This window comes from Drosophila innubila, chromosome X, assembly GCF_004354385.1.
Source record: "Drosophila innubila isolate TH190305 chromosome X, UK_Dinn_1.0, whole genome shotgun sequence".
Taxonomy (NCBI): Eukaryota; Metazoa; Arthropoda; class Insecta; order Diptera; family Drosophilidae; genus Drosophila; species Drosophila innubila.
In genome coordinates this window covers 26,600,251-26,622,087 of record NC_047626.1, presented here as the reverse complement: position 1 = coordinate 26,622,087, position 21,837 = coordinate 26,600,251, and the positions used below count along the sequence as shown (strand labels likewise).

The following is a 21,837-nucleotide window of genomic DNA, read 5'->3' as shown; positions in this document are numbered from 1 at the left end:
TCAATTACCGTGCACTTATTTTTTGCTAATCGTTGGAAATCGAATCTATTTTGTAAAATGGTAAGAAGAATAAAAACAAAAACTTATATTATTGAATTTCGTAAGTATTGAAGTAAAAACAGAATAAAAAATTTCAAGAATTCAGCAAACCAAACAAAACATGTAAAACCTATGTGAACAAATTAAAATATATTTATCTTCTAGCTTTTTACAGTTTGTTTTTTTTTGTGTCATTTTCTTAAACAACATGGTAAAAGTCAAATAAGTATGTATGTTGGTATCTTTATTTATTTATTTATAATTTTGCATTTATACCTATACTTAAGTAAATATCAGAGCTTTCTCCTCTGTTGAATTTTTTCAACTATCCCCATGTATGTATTTTTTTATTTTTATATTTTTCGGGTCACTTTCGTTGTCTAGTTTGAAAACGAGGCGACGTAGATTGATGTATGTGAGTATCTATTCGGTTCTTTCTGTGGGTTTATTTAATTAACGTTAATTCTGGTTGTTTGACGATCTTTGCCAATATTTGACCGCAGCTGCAAATATTCAGTGAGCAAATAAACATTAGGTAAGTCGCGTGTGCGCTCAACCTACAACAGATGCAGATACAGATAGATTAACATATACAGCTAAATATACAGATATATTTAGCTGCCTACACAGTTAGATCGTTTGATCTTTAGCGATTCGGAAATCGTGAGAAATCACCATTATTGGATGAAGGGGAAGAGGAGTGAATGCAGTTGCTCCGACACTTGCTAGAAAGATAACGATCCCACGCATTAATGATTAAGACACATGTGATATAAGGATGAACTTTTAAATACCCCTTGATTGCCACATGGGGGCATTCAATTTGTGTTTCGCATAAATCTTTTAATAGTACTAGACAACACATTTTAATCTTTTATATACAGACTACTTAATCTTCTTTTTCTGGTAGGAACCTATAAGATTACTTCTGTGGTAAGAATTTGTAAAAAAAATTGTCAAAATTAATTTTTTTTCACTTTCATGTTAATAAAGTTTCAAAAAATGTTTGGAGTTAAAATCAAGCATAAATTAAAATTTTAACAAAGCAAAACTGAATCCAATATTTTTCTCCTTGATGCATTTTAAAACCGGCTTAAATATCAATAGGTTTAAAAAAGTTGTAAACGAAAATCATTTCCTCAATGGAAGAGTACTCGATAATTCCTCGTGGTATTCAGAAATACTTTAGAAAATTTAGGCTAAAAATTAAAAAATAATGAAAAACACATTTGCCATTGTTGTTTTTTTTGAATGATGTTTATTTTGTATTTGGGGATTTTGCTTATATGCTTTCATTGGTTTATGTAATAGAATAACTTTTTCATTTATAAACATATGTAAACTAAAATTTACAAATATTTTATTCTTCCTGTGCTCTGCCCTAAAAACGATACGACGAAAAAACAAAAAAAAAAACAATAATAATAATAATAATAGTAATGTATATTGTTACATAAAAACATTGGGTTTGCTTCTGATTTATATATATGTATGTATATGTATGTGTATTATGTAACATGCATTAATAATAGCAATAATAATTATTATAATAGTAATAATAATAATAATAACAACAATAACTGCCAGCAGGCGTTGCTGCTCACACGATGATCCCTGCTTGATCCTTCCAATATTATTTTCACTTCCTAATGCTCTTCTTCTTTCACTTACGCTTCTTCTTTTTTCTTCTTCTTCTTCTTAATTTTCTTCATCTTATTTCTCTCATCCATTCCAGCCGAACCAGAAACCTGCTATCCTGCTGTTGATTTAGCCGGCGCCGGCGCTTGCCAAAAAATTATTATTAACTGGTTATTTCCGCAACAACGACTGCAAGTTACGCACATGTCTTTATCAAGATGTAACGTATATTGCAGTGTCACGTTTATCGGTTATCGGTTCTATATCTTCTCGCTGGCTTTTGGGCATTTAAATTCCGATAGACACATTTAAAGCGACAAAAACAAAAAAATAAAAATATAAAAAAGAAACAAACTGTACTTTTCTCTGCACTTAAATTCTATACACAAAAAATTGTTATCGTTATCATTAATCATAATTACTGACGATCCGAAAAAAAATCGTTATATGTTATGCGTATAATGTTAGAGGCACACTATACAGATAATATATATATGTAAATACATACGTACAAAAACAATACGACTTCCCGCCCCCCAACATGGCGGGGGTGCTTCTTCAATTGCAGGAGGAGGAGGAGGAGACTTAACGGGAGTTTAGATATAGATAGTGGGTGGTTTTATAGAAGGGGGTTGGGAGTGGGGGTAAGATATAATTTCATAAGTTATATATGTGTAGTATGGTTTTATAGGGGATCGGGCTAAGCTATTGTTATCGACAGATATCGATATATTTATCGTTTGATTAATTGAGCTCCTTTCGCGTCGTATTGGGCAGCAATAGGCACATAAGACCGCCGCCAATTAACAGTCCGGATACAATGAACGTCGGCACTGGACAAAAATGATCCAACAGCTGGGCAATCACAATGTTACCAATGATGCCGCCAAGACGGGCTGCCACCATCGAGATGGCCACACCGGTGGCCCGCAACTTGGTGGGGAATACTTCGGTGATGAGACAGTCAAGGGCCGCATTTGCCGCCGATATGGCGCCACTAAATACAGCCGATACCAACAGATTCTGTAACGAGCTGCGCACCAAATACATGAGGGCCGAACAAATTCCGGCTGTCATTGTGCCGGCAATTAAAAAGAATCGGCGTCCCAACATATCCATGCCGAGGATGGCAAACAAATTGGCGGGCAGGGCGGAGGCGAGCGTTATTAAGGATTCCATGAACACCGATGAGGGTATATCTGAGTTGCAGGTACCGTTATTTGTAGCGAGACGACTCTGATTGACAACATATTCGGTAACGGTACAGATATCAGCCTCCTGCTGTGGATGCGTCTTCTCGAACTCCTCATAGCGATTGAACACCTCCGGGAACCACATCATCAGACCATAATAGCCAATGTGGAATGTAAAGTTGATGGTGATCGAGACAAGTGTGAATCTTAAGATTGGCGATTTGAATAAATCGCGACTGTGGTCCACCATCCCAGTGATCATGCGATGATATTTGCCCTTGATCCCTTGGGAGCTCTCAGTGTTAAGTTTCTCATCCACCTCCAGGTCATAGACCATATATTCCTCGGGCTTCTTTTTCGTGTTTGTCACAAAGATGCCGCGAAAGATGGCCAAGGCTTTATCCTTCTTGCCGCGTGTCAACAGAAATTTCGGTGATTCGGGCAAATAGAAGAGCAGAAAGCCAACCAGAAATGATGGGATCGAGCAGACCAGCAGAAAGATACGCCACGAGTTATATGTGAAATATGTCGATGTTACACCAATTTTCGTGGGAATGATCAGCCAGGCCAAACCGGCCACAAACAGATTACCAAAGGTCCAGAAGGCAGCCATGAAGCTAAGCATAGAACCGCGTTTCGCTTTCGGTTGGAATTCGGCGAAATACGACCAGATGACAGGACCACTGCCGCCGAGCCTGCAATAAAGAAAAAGCAACAATCAATTATTAGTAAATGTTCATCAATGAAGTTTAAAGTAAAATTTGAATTTTAACGGCTAGAACAACACAACAGCTGGTTGCTGTGTAAGCTATCGACACGCCAACAAGCTGCTTGCTATGGCATGTACCATACATATGTGCATTTTGGCATGTTATCGACATAGTTCACATTGCCAGCTGCTTCTTATAGCACGCATGCGTATTTTGCACAGTTGACATCGCAGTGCCATAGCATTCAGCTAATGTGCGCAGTCGAGTTTAAAACGTGACAAGTCATGGCCGGATTAATGTTGTTGTGTAAAACTCGATGCTCAACGCCAATTCGCATAAACAATTAGCAAACGTTTGGCAAAACCAATGGAACATGAACAGTCACAGTCTGCAAATAAATAGTCGAGCTTTCCGTTGCTCGGTTGTTCGGTTGCTCGAGGGCTGAGTCAGCTTCAAGGGGCCAAGGCAATCAGATTTTTCTCCCAATTTTTTTTTTTAATTTTTTTGAATTTTTTCCGTTTTGGGCCAATTTGCACAAGGCACAATAATAATAAAATAATAATAATATTACTTATGTCTGATAGATATATGATATGACTGTATCCAATGGAACAACTGGCCAGAGACTTTTAATTAGCATAAACAGTCACGATATTGAGGCTCAAATATGTATTTCGTTGTTATTTATAACAAAAGTTAATTAAATTAACACCTCGTCCCCCGAATGTCCATGTCCATGTGTCACTCGATCAACAACAACAATTACAACAGATGCACAATGTTGGAAAATTGGAATGTCTGTTGGTATATTTTTTATTTTTGTTATTATCGACTGGGTTAAACTGGCATTGCAATTTAAGATTTTAATTTGGGTTTTATTATATCTAAAGTAAGTAGTTTGGTACTTTCCACCATTTAGTGTATGTAAATGTTTTAGTAAAAAAGTAAAGTACAAATAGTATTTTACTTTCGTAAGTCATTTAAAAACTGTTTTTCAAAATATATAAACGGCCATTGGGTAAGTTATATTTCCCGTATTTCAATGTATAACCGGCTTTTCCCCTATTTTGTAGGTGGCATTTTTGTCAATCTTTTGTGAATAATCGAAAAAAAGGTGCAAATAAAAGATTTTCGCACACTTTGAGTTATTTTCCAGGCATTTGAGATTACTTAAAATATATAGAGAAAAATATTTTGTACTTACGCTGCACCGTTCAAGAAACGGAAAAACATAAAGTAGCCATAAGTTTGCGAAAACGATGAGGCAACAATGCAGAAGGCGTTCATGAACGAGATGACAATGAGGATCTTTTTGCGTCCAAAACTGTCGGCAATGCTGCCCCAGAAATAGGCGCCAGCCATCATGCCAATGAATATGATCGAGTTGAGCCATCCTTTCGTTTCGGTATTCAAATCCAGATCACATTGTGCCGATGGCAATATGAATGACATTGATATAACATCCATTTCCTCCGATGTACTGACCAGGCCACAAATGGCCAACAGTATATAATGGAATTTGCCATAGTCGCATAGCTCGATGGCCCGCTCGAAGTTAGCGACTATGGGACGGGTCGGTGGCGGTAACGGTGTCTTACTTCGACGACTCTTATGATGTTTATCGGCCGCCTCATCGCAACTGTCGGCACCGGCATCGGCACCGCCTCCAATTCTTTCTACGTCCTGCTGCTTGCCATTGTTGATATTTGTTTCCGGCTCGTAGCCGCGATTGTCCGCCGCAAACTGATACTCCGGCTGTTTAACGCCCGTGCCCAGTGAATACGGTTGGATTATCGCCCGATTATCAATATGCGTTGCCGAATTTGAATTCGTATTCGAACCGGTTAGGCTTGTTGAATTATTGGGATTGCTTGCTGCGTTGCCAGCGGCAGCTGCGGAGGCTGCGTTATTCTGATTGTAGTTTGGTTGTAGGCCAGCTTCTACATTATAGGCTAAAATACACACACAAAAATCAACATCGAATTAAAAATCAAGTCGAATTAAGTATTTTTTCAATTCAATTTTTAGTACGTAATAAAATGCACCAATACATTTCTCCTATTATTGCAACAAATATTGTATGAAGTGCAACTTTTTAAATAATTTTAGACTTTTTAAGTTGCAATTTAAAATTGAAAATCTCAAATTAAACATTTTTTTTTGTCTTATCTTAAACTAATCAAAAATTTCTTTACTTGAAATTAAGAATTATAACGTTGGTTAATTCATTTTATAAAAAAATAATATATTTATATTTTATATTTATATTTAATATATTTATATTTTATATTTTTATAGTTAAAACTAAAACTATTTTATTCTTTCTAATTCATCTAAAATTAAATTTAAATTAATAAAAAATTTTCTCTATTTTTAAATATTTTTAAGAAAATTTTAATTTATCATTTTGTTAAATTTAAATCTTATTACAAATTCTTTTTGTTCAAAACATCCCTGATATCGACTGTTTTTCTTTATTATTTTTAAATTTATGCTTTTGTAAGTTTGATATTTTAGTAAAAATTCTTGTTGTTAACTAATCTGTGGTGTAGTTGAATAAATAAAACAATAGTCACTGTGTACTTACATTCGCTTTTACTTTTTGCAGAATCACCTTCTACCATTCTATAGTTCAAGTTTTTGTTTGGTTTTTGTGCGCGTAGCAAAAAAAAAGAAAATTCAATGAGACTTTGGTTCGGGTGTTTTGGTCCGGTTCGTTAACTGCTTTTTGTCTTTGCCAAGCTGGAGTGCTTAGTAAAGTACAGTTATGTTGTTTGGTTTGCTTTGGCCCTTTAGTGATCTGTAAATAAAAGAGTACATAGTTAATTAAAAGTTAATAATTTTTAAAAGAGAAATTTGTGAGTTGGAAAATGTTCTCTTTATTTTCATAAGTAAATGCTCATTGCTCTATTGAGTCGAGTAAGTGACAAAGTACAAAGTAAGGCCAAGCTTCCCCTCGAGAGGAAGTGTGTGCCTATACACCAATACCGATCGACCCCACGCTCGATCGACCGATCGTTCAATTGGGTGTCTAAATTAATGGCCCATTAAAGTGTAATTGAAGAAAATGAATAAATGGAATACAAAGACAAATATAAATAAAATACGTATGCACATATGTACACATGAGTGTATTTTACGACAATGATGACTGACGGCCTTCGAGAGAGAGCGAGAGAGAGAGAGAAAGAGAGGCGTCTAATTGAAAGCACCAACAAGTCCCAAAATGTACGCCCCAATTGTTTAATAAAAAATTATGCCCAAAAATAGAAAAGCAAATTAACCAAATGCCGAAGGCGTGCAAAAATAAAAATACATTTTATAAATGAACAAATTATAAATGATAATGAAAATTATATTCAACCAGGCATTGCGACGCATTCATAAATATTTTCGCATATAAAATGGGTAATTGTCGACGCGTTTCGGCGAATTTATAATAGATTAAAAATTTCACTTAATTAACTCGAAACAAAATGTCATGATAATCGTTTTGCAGTTAATTTTTGAAAGTTAACAGATCTTAACATAACTGTTTTCAGGCGTATAGGATAAACTGGTTTAGCTTTCTTAAGAATTGTTTTGGACATAGTAAATTTAAGCAAGTATATTATCAGCATAACTATTTAACATTTTTGGTTTCTTTCTTTATAAAAAGCAACAATTTATGTCAAAATTTAAGCAATTTTTTTTCTAAACTTTTAATTGAAAGCGACATCGGCGGTATAGGAAAAATATCCATAGAGCGGATATCACATTTTCAGTAATTAGTTTGGAAGAAATAAGATTACTAATTAATATTATTTTCAGAAGATTGAACTAAATATTAAACTGGACTAAAAAGAAAATTGAGCATTTATTATCTGGCGTTTTTTAAGATCTAAGAAAATAAATAAAAAGTCTAACAAATTTCTCATTGTAGAGCATTTTCAAAAATATATCTTATCTTTATAATAGGGATCGCAAAAATAAAAGTTCTGATTAAAAAAAGCAACTAAAACTGAACTAAAAGTTCGTTAAATCGACTTTTATCGCACAGTTAAATTTTATTTGTATCTCATCACATTAAACGATAGATTTATTTAAAATTTGTAATATGTAATCGTTGTGGGTCAAATAAGCTGAGAGCCACTGTATGTGTATTTCCTTTTCCTTTTTCATTTTCCATTTTAGTTTCGTATAGTTTTCGTTTTCGATTTTCGTTTATTGTCTGACAGTGAGCACCGACAGTTGCGTGACTTGTCAGCAAATCATGCCGTTTGTTGTCTTTTGTTGTTGCCGATCGACGACATTGTTGTTGTTCTAATTTATGATTTATTGCGCGCATTGTAGCAATCTTTCACTTTATTTAAGTATATTTATTGAAAGAACAGCACAGCAGAGAGCAGAATAGAGCAACAACAAGAGTAATAATAATAATAACAACATTAACAATTATGTACATTACATTGAACCTGCCAAGATAACAAGAAAATGAAGGAGAACAGGAACCGTAATTAAAACCGAATTCAAAACGACATTTCAAAATCTGCCGCAACAGCAAGAGAGCGAGAGTGTTGTGAGAGAAAGAGAGAGAGAGAGAGAGAGAGAGAGAGAGAGAGAGAGAGAGAGAGAAGAGAGGGAGAGATAGTTTGTTTTAGAGAGAGGAAAACAAATTCAAATTAACTATGTATTTTATTCAATTGAATTTCAATATTCATTTCCATTTCAATTCCTATGCATGTGTTTCAATTCCTTCACGTTCCCTTTCAGTGCATATCTACATAATGATTAACGCTAATTAACGTTGATACAATGCAATTACTTAATAAACCGATTAAAAACTATGCTTGATGCTTATCTTTAATAATTTCATTTATGATTTTTTTTTTTTTTTTGCTTTCAATTGTTTTGACCTCCGCCTACGCTTCCGGATGTGTTCACCATTCACCAGGCTTACAAGTCAATTGGCCTTGGTACCAGTCAACCTGGCGAGTTAGCCAAGTTTGTACACGTGATATGGGTCAAGTTGAAGTTAGAGATGAGAGAGATGGCAAGCTTTAAATGCATGTAAATGTAATAATCGTGAGATTCCCATCTCTATATTGTCAACTGTATATCGTACGGATATGAAATGCATTCAACAAAGAAAGCATAAATATGGAAATGATATGAGTTTCCAATTCCAAGTCGAGTTTATTTATATTTATGATCAAGATCGCGATTTCGCATTATTAAACTCTTGCTATTCGCATAGAATCAATCTGAGATTCGAACTCGAATTCAATGTCAACTGAAGAGTTTGTGTGTGCAAACGGGGAACAAAGCAAAGCGGGTAACAATCTCTAAACTCAAACCTCTTTATATGGCATAGCATGTTTTATATTTCCTTTTTTTTCGTTTTTTGTTTTCACAATGTTTTGCATATTGCAAACTAATTAACACTTGAAAAACAGTCGAGCTTTAAGTATACTCGTAAATTGTATTTAAGCAGATTTCTTTAAGAGAAAAGGGTGGGAGACAGATAGTGAAAGGGAGAGTACGAATTAAAATAGAGAATATATACTTATACAATTTGACGTGTAATTTAACAAAAAAAAAAAAATACACTTGTATTTATTACAGGCAGAACAAATCATCTTTCAGCTTATAAAGTATGGGTAATGCTAAAATAGACACCAAATTTTTTATATATCTGCTTGTATATACATTTTTGAGTTTTAAGTTTAAACTAGCTCGTAAATCGCACTGAACTTTGGTATAGATATAGCCTATTATGCCATTTTTGTATATTCTGTAAATTTCATAGCGACCAATGTTATTCAACAACAACAATTTTGTAGCAAGAAGAATTTGCGTTACAACCTCAATTTCTGCCAGTAATTATTAAGTTTTATAGAATATCCTTAAGGGTTTAAACTGGTTAACTCCCAAAATTCGTGTTAGGGTAACTCAGAGCTGTTTACAGGGTACTTCATATTCGAGCTGCCTCAGTGTTTGTTTGCTACACAGCTGATGTTGCTAATTTAATATTTTAGTTTCGGCCTGACACTTATTTGTAGTTTTATATTTTCTGTTTTCTATTTTCGGATTTTGTTTTGTTCTCATTTTCGCAATGTTTTTTTTTCGTTTATTTTTCGTTGTGCTTTTTTTTCTTTACCTGTTGCTGTAATTCTCAAGTTCGCGCTGCACTTGTTTGCAATTGTTTTCTTTCTGCTTTTGTTTTTATTTCTCGATTCTTTTAAGACAATTTTATGATTTTCGTATGCAAATTTAAAGTGATTGTTTTTTTTGTTTATTTGTTTGTTTGCTTATATTTGATTTTTGTTGTGCCTGCTGACACTTGATTTGAGTACGATTATGACGGTAAACTAATTATAAGTATATATATTTAATTATAATTAGAGTAATTTGTGCTAAGTCTGCGTTAAACTGTTGTGTCAGCTGTGCAGCAAGTGTTTGTTATTATTATTGTGTTTTACAATTGTTGCAATAGTTCTTGCTGTTGTTATTGTCACTGGTGTTGTTGTTGTCAGTTTGGCTTGCAGCTTGAATTTGACTTGCGACCACATTAATGACTTTCAATGACCGTCGGCTCAACAAATCGCATTTGCCGAACTCAAAAAATCAAAACATAAACACGATCAAAAAATAATTTAATATCTAAACGCGTTCTTCCGATTCGTTTTTTTTTTTTTTTATCGTTTTCTTCAACTTATTGTTATTGTAATTGTGATTATTTGTATTTGTTTATTTGTGAATACTTGTATTTGGTTAACGGGAGCGATCTCGTTAAACGTTCGAACGCGTCAAACAGTGGAAAGTATCTGAGGCGCGTTACGCGCGCGCTTTTAAATACAAGCAAGCCATACAAAAAATCTGAGCCGGGAGTGAATGCGAAGTAAGCATCAATATCAACAATAACAACAACAATACACCAATACCAATACCAACACCAACACCAACATCAATACGAATTCACCAACACATCAGCGACGGCGAAACGAAATGGCAATGGAACACAAGCGACGCGTCGTTTAACTTACTGCTGATAAGCGCAGTCGTCGCTGATCACCGTTGACCGATTGGACGACACGACGCCTCGGTCGCTTTTCCCATTTTGTTGCCTAGTTATGCGAGGCGCGTATCGTGATATTGCACCGCCTATGAATTGCGATGTTGCCAAACTTCTAATTCAATACTGCATCCAATACTAATCTTTGTTTTAAGCAAGGCTGCAAACCTTAAAGGTTCGGTTCGGAGGTGCGAACCATAGAGCAAGACATCGGTTTGGTTCGCGAATTGGTTTATATAACCTCAACCCAAGGTTTGGGTTCGAGCCTTGCATTGTCATATATTTTTCTCTTCATTTTGAACTAATTTTATTTTTATTTTTATTTTTTTAAGAAATCAAATGTTGTTGATAATTTAAATTCATTTGAAGATTTAAATATGACTTATTTTAATCCGATGTCTCAAATAATTGCGTATTATTAGAGAACCATAGTATTTATGAAATTTTTTATTTTTTAGAACCAAACCTTTTATTTTAGAAAGCGGTTCAGTTTAGGTTCGGGTTCGCAATGTAAATAATTTCGGTTCGGCTGCATAAAAACCCGAACCGAAACGGTTCTACGAGGTACGGTTCAGAACCGGTTTGTAGCCTTGGTTTTAACAGTATTAAAGTTTTTAAATTTAAAAATTAAAAAGTGGCAATTTCAAGATGTGAAGTTTTGAGTTCTATTTGTGCAATATATTGAAATAGATTTTTTGTGGCCAATTTGGGATAAGGTTTATTTAACTTTCAGCTTGAATTAAAAACATTTTTGTGCTCAATTACTAGATATATTCTTTATTTATTGCTCCAAAGATATCTTGTCAAATTTTGAACTGAATAAAATATTTGGTGTAGATTTAAATTTAAGATAAACTAAATTGATTAATCATAGTTAATAAAGTTGTTTATATTTGTTAGATATGTGTAAAATCAAGCAAAGCAAAGAAAGGAATATATATTTATTGCAAAACAAAAATTGTAGAATGCTTGAAATGTATAAATTATATTCGCTGTTCTATTTAACGTTATCACGATTTCTTTGATCACAATCAGAGATGTCGTATAAACGTTGTAAATGGACTGCTGCTTAATTAATATTCGAAATGTGAGCGCGAAAAAGATTTGTAATGCAAATGAATTTTTCATAGATAACAACAATAATAAGAGTATACCAAATGGGCGGTTCAAGTGGATGCTGTTGCAACTGTACCACACACATACACACACACACAGACACAGAGCACACAGATTTTTGCATTCTTTTGTTAATGATATTGTTATTATTATTATTGTTGTTATGCTTGTCTCTGGACATTGAGTTCTTTCTCTGTCTCTGTCTCTTTCCGGGGTCCGTTGAGACAACAAACAGAATGCTGATAAGTCCCAACATTGTTATTGAACATCGAGAATTGGAGAAGCGGAAGGGGCGGAGGAATAAAAATTGAAATGGGTAGGTACAATGATCTTGACACTTGATTTGTTTCTTAATATTATAGAATTCGTCTGAAGAACTGTTTCCGATTTGATTGACAATTGAATAGATGTTGCACAACTTTAGACGAAGAGAGAACGAGAGAGAGATAGAGAGAGGAATAGCTAAAGAGTAAGAGAGAGGAGAGAAGTAAGAATCCCACATTTCGAAACGTCAACAAATTAAAGCAAATATATAAAACAATTAACGACTTAACTGATCAAAGAATAAGTATATACATATGTACACATATACATATAATAGGCATTATTATTTATATATATATATATTGTTGATGCTATTATTATTATATAGATGTACATTAATTTTGTATACAAAGCGATTATATTGATACACTTTTAATCGATGCTACATTGAGCTCGTGTGCCCGTACCATGTGACTCAGTGTATGGCTCTCAGGAGAACGAGAAGATGCTTCAACTTTTAATACATAGTAAGCTGTCTTAATTATAAGTCTCTCGATAGCATTTTTTTTTTTTGCCCAATTAACATTGTTTGTTTAATTTAATTTTTTTTTTTACCCTTTTTTCGAATTTTGTCTTTGTTACCCTTTAAGAGGTTGTTAGGGGCAAGAGCCTGGAATCAGGTGTAGCGGTTTAAACTTGGCATTGTTGCCTCTTTTTGGAGAGTTTCAATATAATTTTGTAAGAGGCACATTCACTGAAAATTAAGTTTTATAAGACAAAATTTCTACATTTTGCAACTAATTTAATTCTTGATCAAATTTAATCAATATCATAGGCTATCAAAGAATCGAATACCTAAAAAATAAGTTTTTTATATGGAAAACTTTGTGAATATTGCAGATATATTAGTAGATTCAACAATGCCTCCGTAAAAGTGTTTAAGTCGTTTTCTTACTGAGTTTTTACCAAAATTGGTCAACTTATGGTTGTCATAGAAAGAATCGCTGATGAAATGAAATTTAAGATGGTAATTAAACTAAATTTGACTGTTAACATGGGAGCAAATTAGTGTTTGTATATAAAAGATTATTATCTTCTCAAAATTCAAGTTTAAGTATAACAAAATAAACAAAATCGATGAATTGTAAGCAGGGCATTTACGCTTCATCACAGCATTAGATAGATAGCATTTTTTTAAACAACAAATATAACATATTGTGACTCAACAGACAGCTGTGCGTTTTGTTTTTTTTTTTTTTGAATAAATTTTCGAGTATTTGACACATTAAATAAAGTTCTCTGTGACGTCAACTCGAGTGTGGTACCAAATAGAATATGTTCTCAGTCTTTAATAGCCACGCGTGTTCTGCTTTTATTTGGTTTTTTTTTTTTACTATTTGGGTATATTTTTATGTCAAAAAGATTTATGTAGAGCATTGCCAAATATTGGAAATTAAAATGAAACTTTTCCGTTGAGAAATATTAAAAAATAGCGATAGATATAACACTAGCATGGCAAGATATTTACATATCTGAAGAATAGTTCTGAGGAACGTGCTTGGCATATCGAAACGTTAAGCTCTAACGTACTACATAAGCTGTGCTTGAGTCTTTTACATAATACACTCCACTTTGTAGCGATATCTATTGAAAGACGTGTCTTCTCTTCACTTTTCACTGTTCGAGCTTACATTGTTGTTGCTTTTGTTGTGGTTATGTGGGCATAATTAAGTTAATTAGTATCTCAAATGCATAAAAATAGCCAACAACAACAACAACAAAGGCAACAAAATTCACAAAATACAATTGTCTAGTAATTGTCAACGTTGTTCAAAAATTTTTTAATAATTATTCTAGTTGTGGTTTTGTTATTTCACCTGATTGACAACGTAATTATGAAAATTGAATAAAAAACAAAAGAATAAAAACAAGTAGGACTGCACATGTACTATACTAATTGCCAGATCATGACCAGCTAGATACCCTCTACTCATTTTCGATTTAATCCAAGCGAAATATGTTGAATTATGTTTGAGTTGAATTTGACAAACAAATTGAGCGCAGACTGCATACGAAAAAAAATAGTTTATGCTGATGAGAAAATATAAATAGACAGATACCCTTTACTCGCAATAACTTTGTGATATCAACAGCATTAATAAATATCATCAAGAACTTTGCATTGTATGTTAAAACATAATGAAGATGTATATTACAAATAGAAGGAATTAATAGTATATAATTTATATATATTGAGCAAAATGTTATCTTTTAGTAATTTTTAAAAATTAAAGGGTATACTAATACTCTGCTGAAATAGCTAAAAAAAAATATTGAAATAAAGTGTTATTATACTATTTTATTTTTATATTATGCATTTCTTGTGCAATTTCTTTGTCGATAAGGGAATTATAATTATCAACGTATGGTTGTTGTCTAGGCTGTGGTTGTTGCATGCGCTAAACCATCGTTTTGTTTGTTATTGTTGTCGATGGTTTCTTCTTTTTTTTGGGGCGTTTTTATATTGCAGCGCGAACGTTAAAAAATTTAAATATCATAACAAAATAACAATAATTTGTAAACAATAACAACAACGGGCAAATATGCTACGCATTTGTAGCTGTATCTGTAGTTGCAGATATATCCGTATCTGCAGCTGAACATATTGTATCTTTTGCTGAATAATGTAACTGCGTGCACATTAAAAAGTTCGCCCAAAACTCGTTCGAATCGGTTTTCGTTAGTTCTTTCGGCTAGACCGACTCTCAATTGACCACGCCCCTTTCCGGGCGTCCCCTACCCCTCGCCTTCGATGGTGCCCTTTTAAATCGCCTTCTCTTCAATGTTCTGTTTATTGTATGTTTGTTTTTTTTGTTCTTTTTTCTCCAAAGTATTTTTCTTTCAATTTTGATTCGTTCCATTTCTGCGCAAACATTTCAATTAATTGTTCAATTAATTGAAAACAATGTGCGAAACGAAAACAAAACTCAAGCTAAATGCTCAAAAAATTGTATCTTAAATGTGTGTAAAAGGAAAACAAAAATGAATCCAAAATGAAATTGAAATTAAAGTGGGAATGGGGAATTTGAATTGAAATTGAAATTGTGTAAACAACAACAACAAAAAGATATGTATATTCTTTGATTGGGCAATGAGTTTTCTTAGGCTTCCGACAGTCCTCAGTAAATAAATGCATGAATAATGTTCACTAAATGGTGAAATATTGAGCATCATTCATAAACAGATCTCTGATCGAGATTTGCCTTTTCCCCTTCGTTGCTGACTCAACCGTCGAGAAACAATGTATGCAAGTTATAGTGTGAGAGGGAGACAGCTAGCTATATAGTCGTTTGTTATTTATGATTAACTTTACTATCATTGAGATTGATCACATGATTTGATATATCATGGTTCTAGTTAGAAGCTTACAAACTCTTAAAATTCGCCGATTGCTAAATATATGTAGGATCATTGTGAGTACAATCAGTTAGTAGACGATCTTATGAAGTCTGTTGCTACTCAGAAGAAACTGATATTCTATGCTGATTACTCATCATATATGACGCATATGAGTTGTTTTTACAAGTGATATTTAACTTGAAGCAAAATTTAAAATTTGTCAAAGGATCTTTAACATGATTTTCAGGGTGATCCCTAAAAGTAAACAAAATCGGCTTAAAGTAGTCAGCGAAATCTTCGACTTCTCGTTAGTGTAGCCAAATATATCCTTAAGAGATCAAGGTTATGGCCTAAAAGTACTTTGAAAAGATTCTCAGATTATTTCATTCTGAAATCTCTTAAAATAGATTTCATAAGGATTTTCAAGTTAATTTTCTGGTTATTTATTGAGAATACCCCAAAAAATATCCTCAATTAATCACTTTATCACTGTGTACTGATCTGACGATTACTCAAGAAATTTTGGCCGATTGTCGAAGAGTTCAGTATTTTGTTGTTTTCAATTGTTTTCGTTTTCGTTCTCGCTTTCGTTTTCACTTATGTCGCATAATTTACCGACAATTTATTTTGCATTATTAATTTTTCATGCATTATGCATTTGACTGCGAGGTTTGTTTTTAATGCAAAGCAAAATAAGGACGCCAATGCTTTATATGTCGCAAAGAATTAAATTAATTTAAAAAAACGTAAAAAAAAATCAAATAAAATATGGTATAAACATTTTTTATTTTTGATCTGGAACTGCATTAAGGATATTGTAACGAATTCGGAATATTTTTTTAATGTCTATTTTTAGCTAAACTGGAAGATGCGCGTCGCGTTTTTTTTTGTTCGGTTGATCGAATATCTTGTTATCGAATGAATGAGTGTATTGTGTAGTGAACTTGTGTGTGTATCCTTTATCCTGATGGAATTTGGGTATGCTGAATGTGGAAAGGATCTTGTCGATCTGTGTGTACGAACCTACTGCTTGTTGTTGATCTTTACGATCTGTTGTCGATTTCGCAAATTTATTGCTCTTCCTGCCTTCCGGACCTGATTGAATATGTAGCACGTGAACGTTACACAGCGGATAGTTTAACGGTACTCTTGTTTGGGTTATAGAAATCGGATCACTAGATGGAGAGCTCCACGCAGCTCCAAAAGCGATGGGACAATGCGTTCAGTTTGGCGCCGGGGCAACGTTTTTATAATCGCTTGCGGCCTCCCTTGACCAATGCCTCTCTCTCTCTCTCTCTCTCTCTCTCTCTCTCTTTAATTTTTCATTCTCTCCGTGAAATCATCTTAGCCTCTTCGCTTGCGTCTTCCTCTATAGTCTTCTTCGTCGGCGAGTCCATGTTTGTTGACTGTCATCGTTTCATTATTTTCTCTATCCTCCCGCTCTCGCTCTCTGTCTCTGTTTCTCTCTATGTGAATGTCTCCCTTCCCCTCTTTGGCTCTTGCAGTTGTTGCCTTTAGCCTCAAGTTCTATTGACGTTATCTTGGGATCGAGCCGAACGTCTTCGTCATCGTCTTCGTTTCTGTCGGAAGCTGCAAAGAATCTCCGACAACAACGACAACGACAACAACTGATGCTTATCACTGGGGCTCGTGCTTATCTCCTCAGGCCCAGAAACACACACACACACACACACGCACACACACAAAGTGGTAAAAAAAAGTGTACAAAAAGTCAACGTCAATGTTCGTCGGACAAGTGGTTGGAGAGGGCATTTTGTTTGCGCGTCAACAATATCCAGGCATAACAGAAATAGCTCTATATATATTAAAAAAATAAAACATAAGTATTTTATATATGTGCATATATATATATACATATATATATATACACTCGTACTGCATCTGTATATGTATTTGTATCTGTATCTTTTACTCTCTGCCTGTCTCAGACGATATTTGCGTGCTGATAGCTGTTCATGACCAACAACACTCACCATATTGACCCTCCCACACGCCCCGGTACTGCCTACTGTCGACCGTCTGTCTCACTGTCTCACTAACTGACTTCTGCCTACTGTCTACGGCGTGCAGCGGCAAAAGATCTGCGTAATTGTCTTGTTTCATAAAATGTTGTATGCTGCAAAAGTATTTGTTTTTCTCATAACACGACAAGTGACAAACTGAAAATGAGGGCTTTGCAAGCTTAAGAGGGGGGTGTTTTGCTCGTTTCTAATGAAATGTAAACTAAATCGAGCATGCCAAGTTCAATACTAATGCCAAGTGCATATTAATTCTACATTCTATTGCAATTGATCACTCAAAACGAAGTAAAAACGGACATTTTCACATTCGAAGTAATCAATCGGAGTAGAGATGGGCACAAGCCTTTTCGGGCTTCGTGTCCCGCGGGCCTCTTCAAAAGATCCACGATTTTACACTTACTTTTTATATGGATTGATAAAACTTTTTCTGTAATTATTCACTGTTAATATCATTCACGCATCTATTTTATCGATGCTCATCGATATGCTTATAAAGTTTAATTTTTCTACCTATAAAATGCGTAAACAAGAGAAAAAAAAAACATGAATCGCTGAAATTAGCAAAGAAAATAAATCAGGTTTTTACATAACAACAAATAAATTTCTTTTGTTTTGTTTTGGAAAAAAATTAAGAATATAGAAAAAATAATTAAAAGTTTATTTGTGTTTTATAATAATTTCGGACCGGGCCTCAAAAAGAAGGCCCGTGCCCATCTCTAATTCGGAGTAACTTTAAACTCATTAGCTACTAAATCCCTTGTAATATTTCAATTAATCATTGAAAAATGTGTAAAAACAACATATCGGACAATATTCGGAGTAAATTCGAAGTAGCAATAAAAATATATCCACATAATTCGCAAAAATAGAACGAAAATCATTAAAGTTCCGAATTTAAATTTCCATTAGGATTACTTTTCAGCACATAGCATGCGTTGTATTCAAAATTTCTATTGAGAACTTTTCGGAAGTATTATTGTGTGCTCAACATTATCTGTTATGCTTTATAATGTTAACAGCTCGAGCTAAGCTCTTGTAGAATTTACAATTTTATAGGCGCCATATTCATTTTCACAGATAATTATCTAAATCGTGTTAATTATGTGTAATATTTGCAAAAGTATTTATTTATTTTATAGTGTTATTCATAGTGTAATTCGCTCTGACATCTTCGAGAATTTTCTACATAATAATTCGATGTTTCGGAGTTTCGGAGTTATTTCTCTCTCATAAAAATGGCAAATATTTCGGAACTCGACATAATTAACCATACAGAAATTTTTTAATGTTTATTACCAATTCGGAGTTATAATATCATTTAATAAATATGATTTTATTTAATAAATATTTATTTAATAAATATGATAGTTATAAGATTTTCCAACCAATTACAGAATTGCTAAAACAATTTTCAAAGTTTTCCATCGCTTCGAACTTAATCATTTCGGGTATTTGATGATAAACGTAGAAATATCAGTGTTTTGTCTGTATATCGGAGTGTTAAGGGCAATTACGAATAGTTTCAGAAATAGTCGCATTGCAAATCTATGTGGCAAGTTAATGTGGAATAAATCTGAAAAATAATATAATTCAAAAGAATTCGGATGGCAAAGAGTTGTTTATATTTATCCACAGTCAGCTGTCAACGCCGAGGCAACGGCAAACAATTGCCGGTCGAGTATTTCGTATTCCGGGCTGATGACAGTTGCTGTCAACCCTGCACCCTCGTGACCAGGGCTGTCAGGGCTGCCAGTCTGTCCGTAGCCCTGTCCGTGTCCTTTGACTGACACAATTTCCCTAGCTCAATGTCGGATAAACAACGTTCGAAAGTTGCCGAAAATTATCTCGTATCTTTCACAAACTTGTACTATGTAGAATGTTTGCATAGCTCAAGATATTGTGTTATTTTTTTCATATGGTAGTTGTCTGCGTGTATTATTATTATCGTTTATATGACTACTTATTTGACTCCAGGGTCTGACGTCAGTCCAATATACACAATTTTATATATGTTTTATGACGCTGCGGCTTATAATTTTGTTGATGTTGTTTTGTGACTTGTGCCACTGATGAATTATGGCCCGGATAGTATAACCGTATTATATCAGCAGCACACGGGACAACAAACCAAAAGAAAAAAAAAAGAGTAAAGAATACAATCTGTTTATCTGATAAATGGATAATCAAATAGTTGTGATCCTCAACCACGTGAACCAGTAAAACCCTCAAACCTTAGCCTCAGACTTAGCTTCGACTTTAGACATTCATCCTAAACCCTTTTGTCGAGAGTTGATTATTCAATGGATCTCACTTATTACTCAGTAATTTTTATAATTGATCGGCCATTGATCCCATATTAAAATGTTGAACGCAATTGTCAATTCGTCTAAAAAAAAAAAAAACCAAGCAATCTCAGCAATTGATCAGTTATTGATCTTCAATTAAGCTGTAGAAGAAAATAAAAAATGGCTGCTGAGTTATAAGAATATGTGCAGATCATTAAAGGATAAAAGCACTTCAGTATTAACCTTAAGTTAAGCTCAGACTTGAACTATCCAACTAGCAAACATTACATAAGCTCGTATTGATCATAAAAATTGATCAGAATCAACTGATTGTCAAAGAAATCTCAGCAATTGATCAGCTACTGATCTTGAAGAAATAAAAAAGACGCTACACTTTGATCACCTCCTTTATGTTCACAAGATCATTAGTGATCACTCACCGATTATCAAGAGATCAGAAGAACATAAAATACTTATTTGTTTTCATCACGTGAAGCTTCGCGGTGGTCTGTTTGGAATTAACAACCCAGAAATAAGTAAAAATAGCATATCTCTTGCTTTATGAACTGTCATTATCAGATCATGAGAACATGAGATCATAAAGTACTTATTTAAATGATCATTGTCGTCACGTGAAAAGCAATATATTTGTTGGTAAGGTTTATACATTTAACAATTGTTAACGCTTTAAACTGAACAAGGATCTTGTCAATGGTTTCTATAAAATAAATAAATAAAACCAGTCGATAATTATAATTAATGATAAGTTTAGTTAGGACTCGTACTTATTAGCCATAATTTTGACTGAGTAATTGGACGATTATTAACTACTGATCTTAAGACTCGTTCTTGAATTTTCCCTGAATTTGTGCAAAATCATGGTAAACATAGACGAAGTAAAGCAAGTTACTTTACGATCTGCTATTTAATGATCATAAGGCTCTAAAGTTTTTATTTGGATGCCCATTGACGTCACGTGAATTATAAAAACAGTTATTTTTGGGAATATGTTTGTAAAAATAGAGCTGAGTTCTCAGTTCTAAAATGATCATATGTTTAGATCTATCATAAAAATAGGTATTTGGTACAATCTAAGACTTTGGACTGAAACTAGAAAATAAACACTAAAGATCTGGTAGTTAAAAACTGGGAACTAGCAACTGCAGATATAGGAATTGTAAAGCCAGGAAATTTAGTAGAGAGTTGAAATTTTGGCACCAGGAGTCTAAATGTGCCAAACCATAAACTTTCAATTAAGAATTCTGAACTGAAGTACTAGCAATTAAGACTTAAAAACTGGGAACTAGGTATTTGCAACTGTGGAAAAGCGATTTTGAAACTGGAAACTGGGAACTGACATCTGAATGCTGACTCAATATGAGTTTATTTGTTTGTTTCTTAAATGGACTCAATCAAACTGAGACTGCATTATTAATGATACATTCTCAATAACAATTAAGGCAAGGGAATATTGTAAGTATATGTGAATATATGTACATTCGAGTATATTCTTGAATATCTGCAAAGATATTCGCACTCAAGTCGTCTGGCAATTTCTCAATTCAATTCGTTTCATTTCGGTGCAAAAACCGCCTAACGATGACTAATTCATTTGAAGCCTTAAGAAGAAATCAATTCCCATAGCCCCCTATCTCTTTCCCTCTTCCAGTGTTTGCTCTCTTTCTGCCCTTAGTGGAAATGCGGCAGCAACTGGTTTAAACCGATGACAATCAGTCCATGAACCTTTCGACAACGTCATCAGTTGAAACGGTAACTGGCAACTGGACGTTGGTATGCTTCAATTGATCACTAAACAGGGCCCATGCCAGATTGACTGACCGACTGACTGAGGAGCGAATCACTGCAATAACAAAATAACGCATTATTTATGATCGCCGTTTTTGTCGTTGCAGAAACTTAATTCGAGTATGTAACAGGTTTCAGGCGCCAAGCAGTAGCTACTGCAAGCTACTAGAGTATGCACGACTGTAAATACCCCTTATATAACAAATTTTTAAGAATGTTTAAAGGCATACAAAATAAATGTGAAATATCTTATTTATAAGATTTTTACACCCAATAAATAAATCAAAAATT

At 33.9% G+C, this 21,837-nt stretch overlaps 1 protein-coding gene across 1 annotated transcript; it reads right to left on the bottom strand.

Moving 5' to 3' along the window:
* Positions 1 to 1,289: 1,289 nt before the first annotated feature.
* On the bottom strand, positions 1,290 to 16,660 carry LOC117792337 (synaptic vesicle glycoprotein 2B). Its single transcript, XM_034632419.1, has 4 exons — positions 16,437 to 16,660; positions 6,168 to 6,380; positions 4,785 to 5,532; positions 1,290 to 3,565 (listed from the first exon to the last, which is right to left on the bottom strand). The coding sequence occupies exons 2-4, from the start codon at positions 6,202 to 6,204 to the stop codon at positions 2,422 to 2,424; spliced, it is 1,929 nt and encodes a 642-aa protein (XP_034488310.1). The 5' UTR covers positions 6,205 to 6,380; positions 16,437 to 16,660; the 3' UTR covers positions 1,290 to 2,421.
* Between the last annotated feature and the right edge of the window lie 5,177 nt (positions 16,661 to 21,837).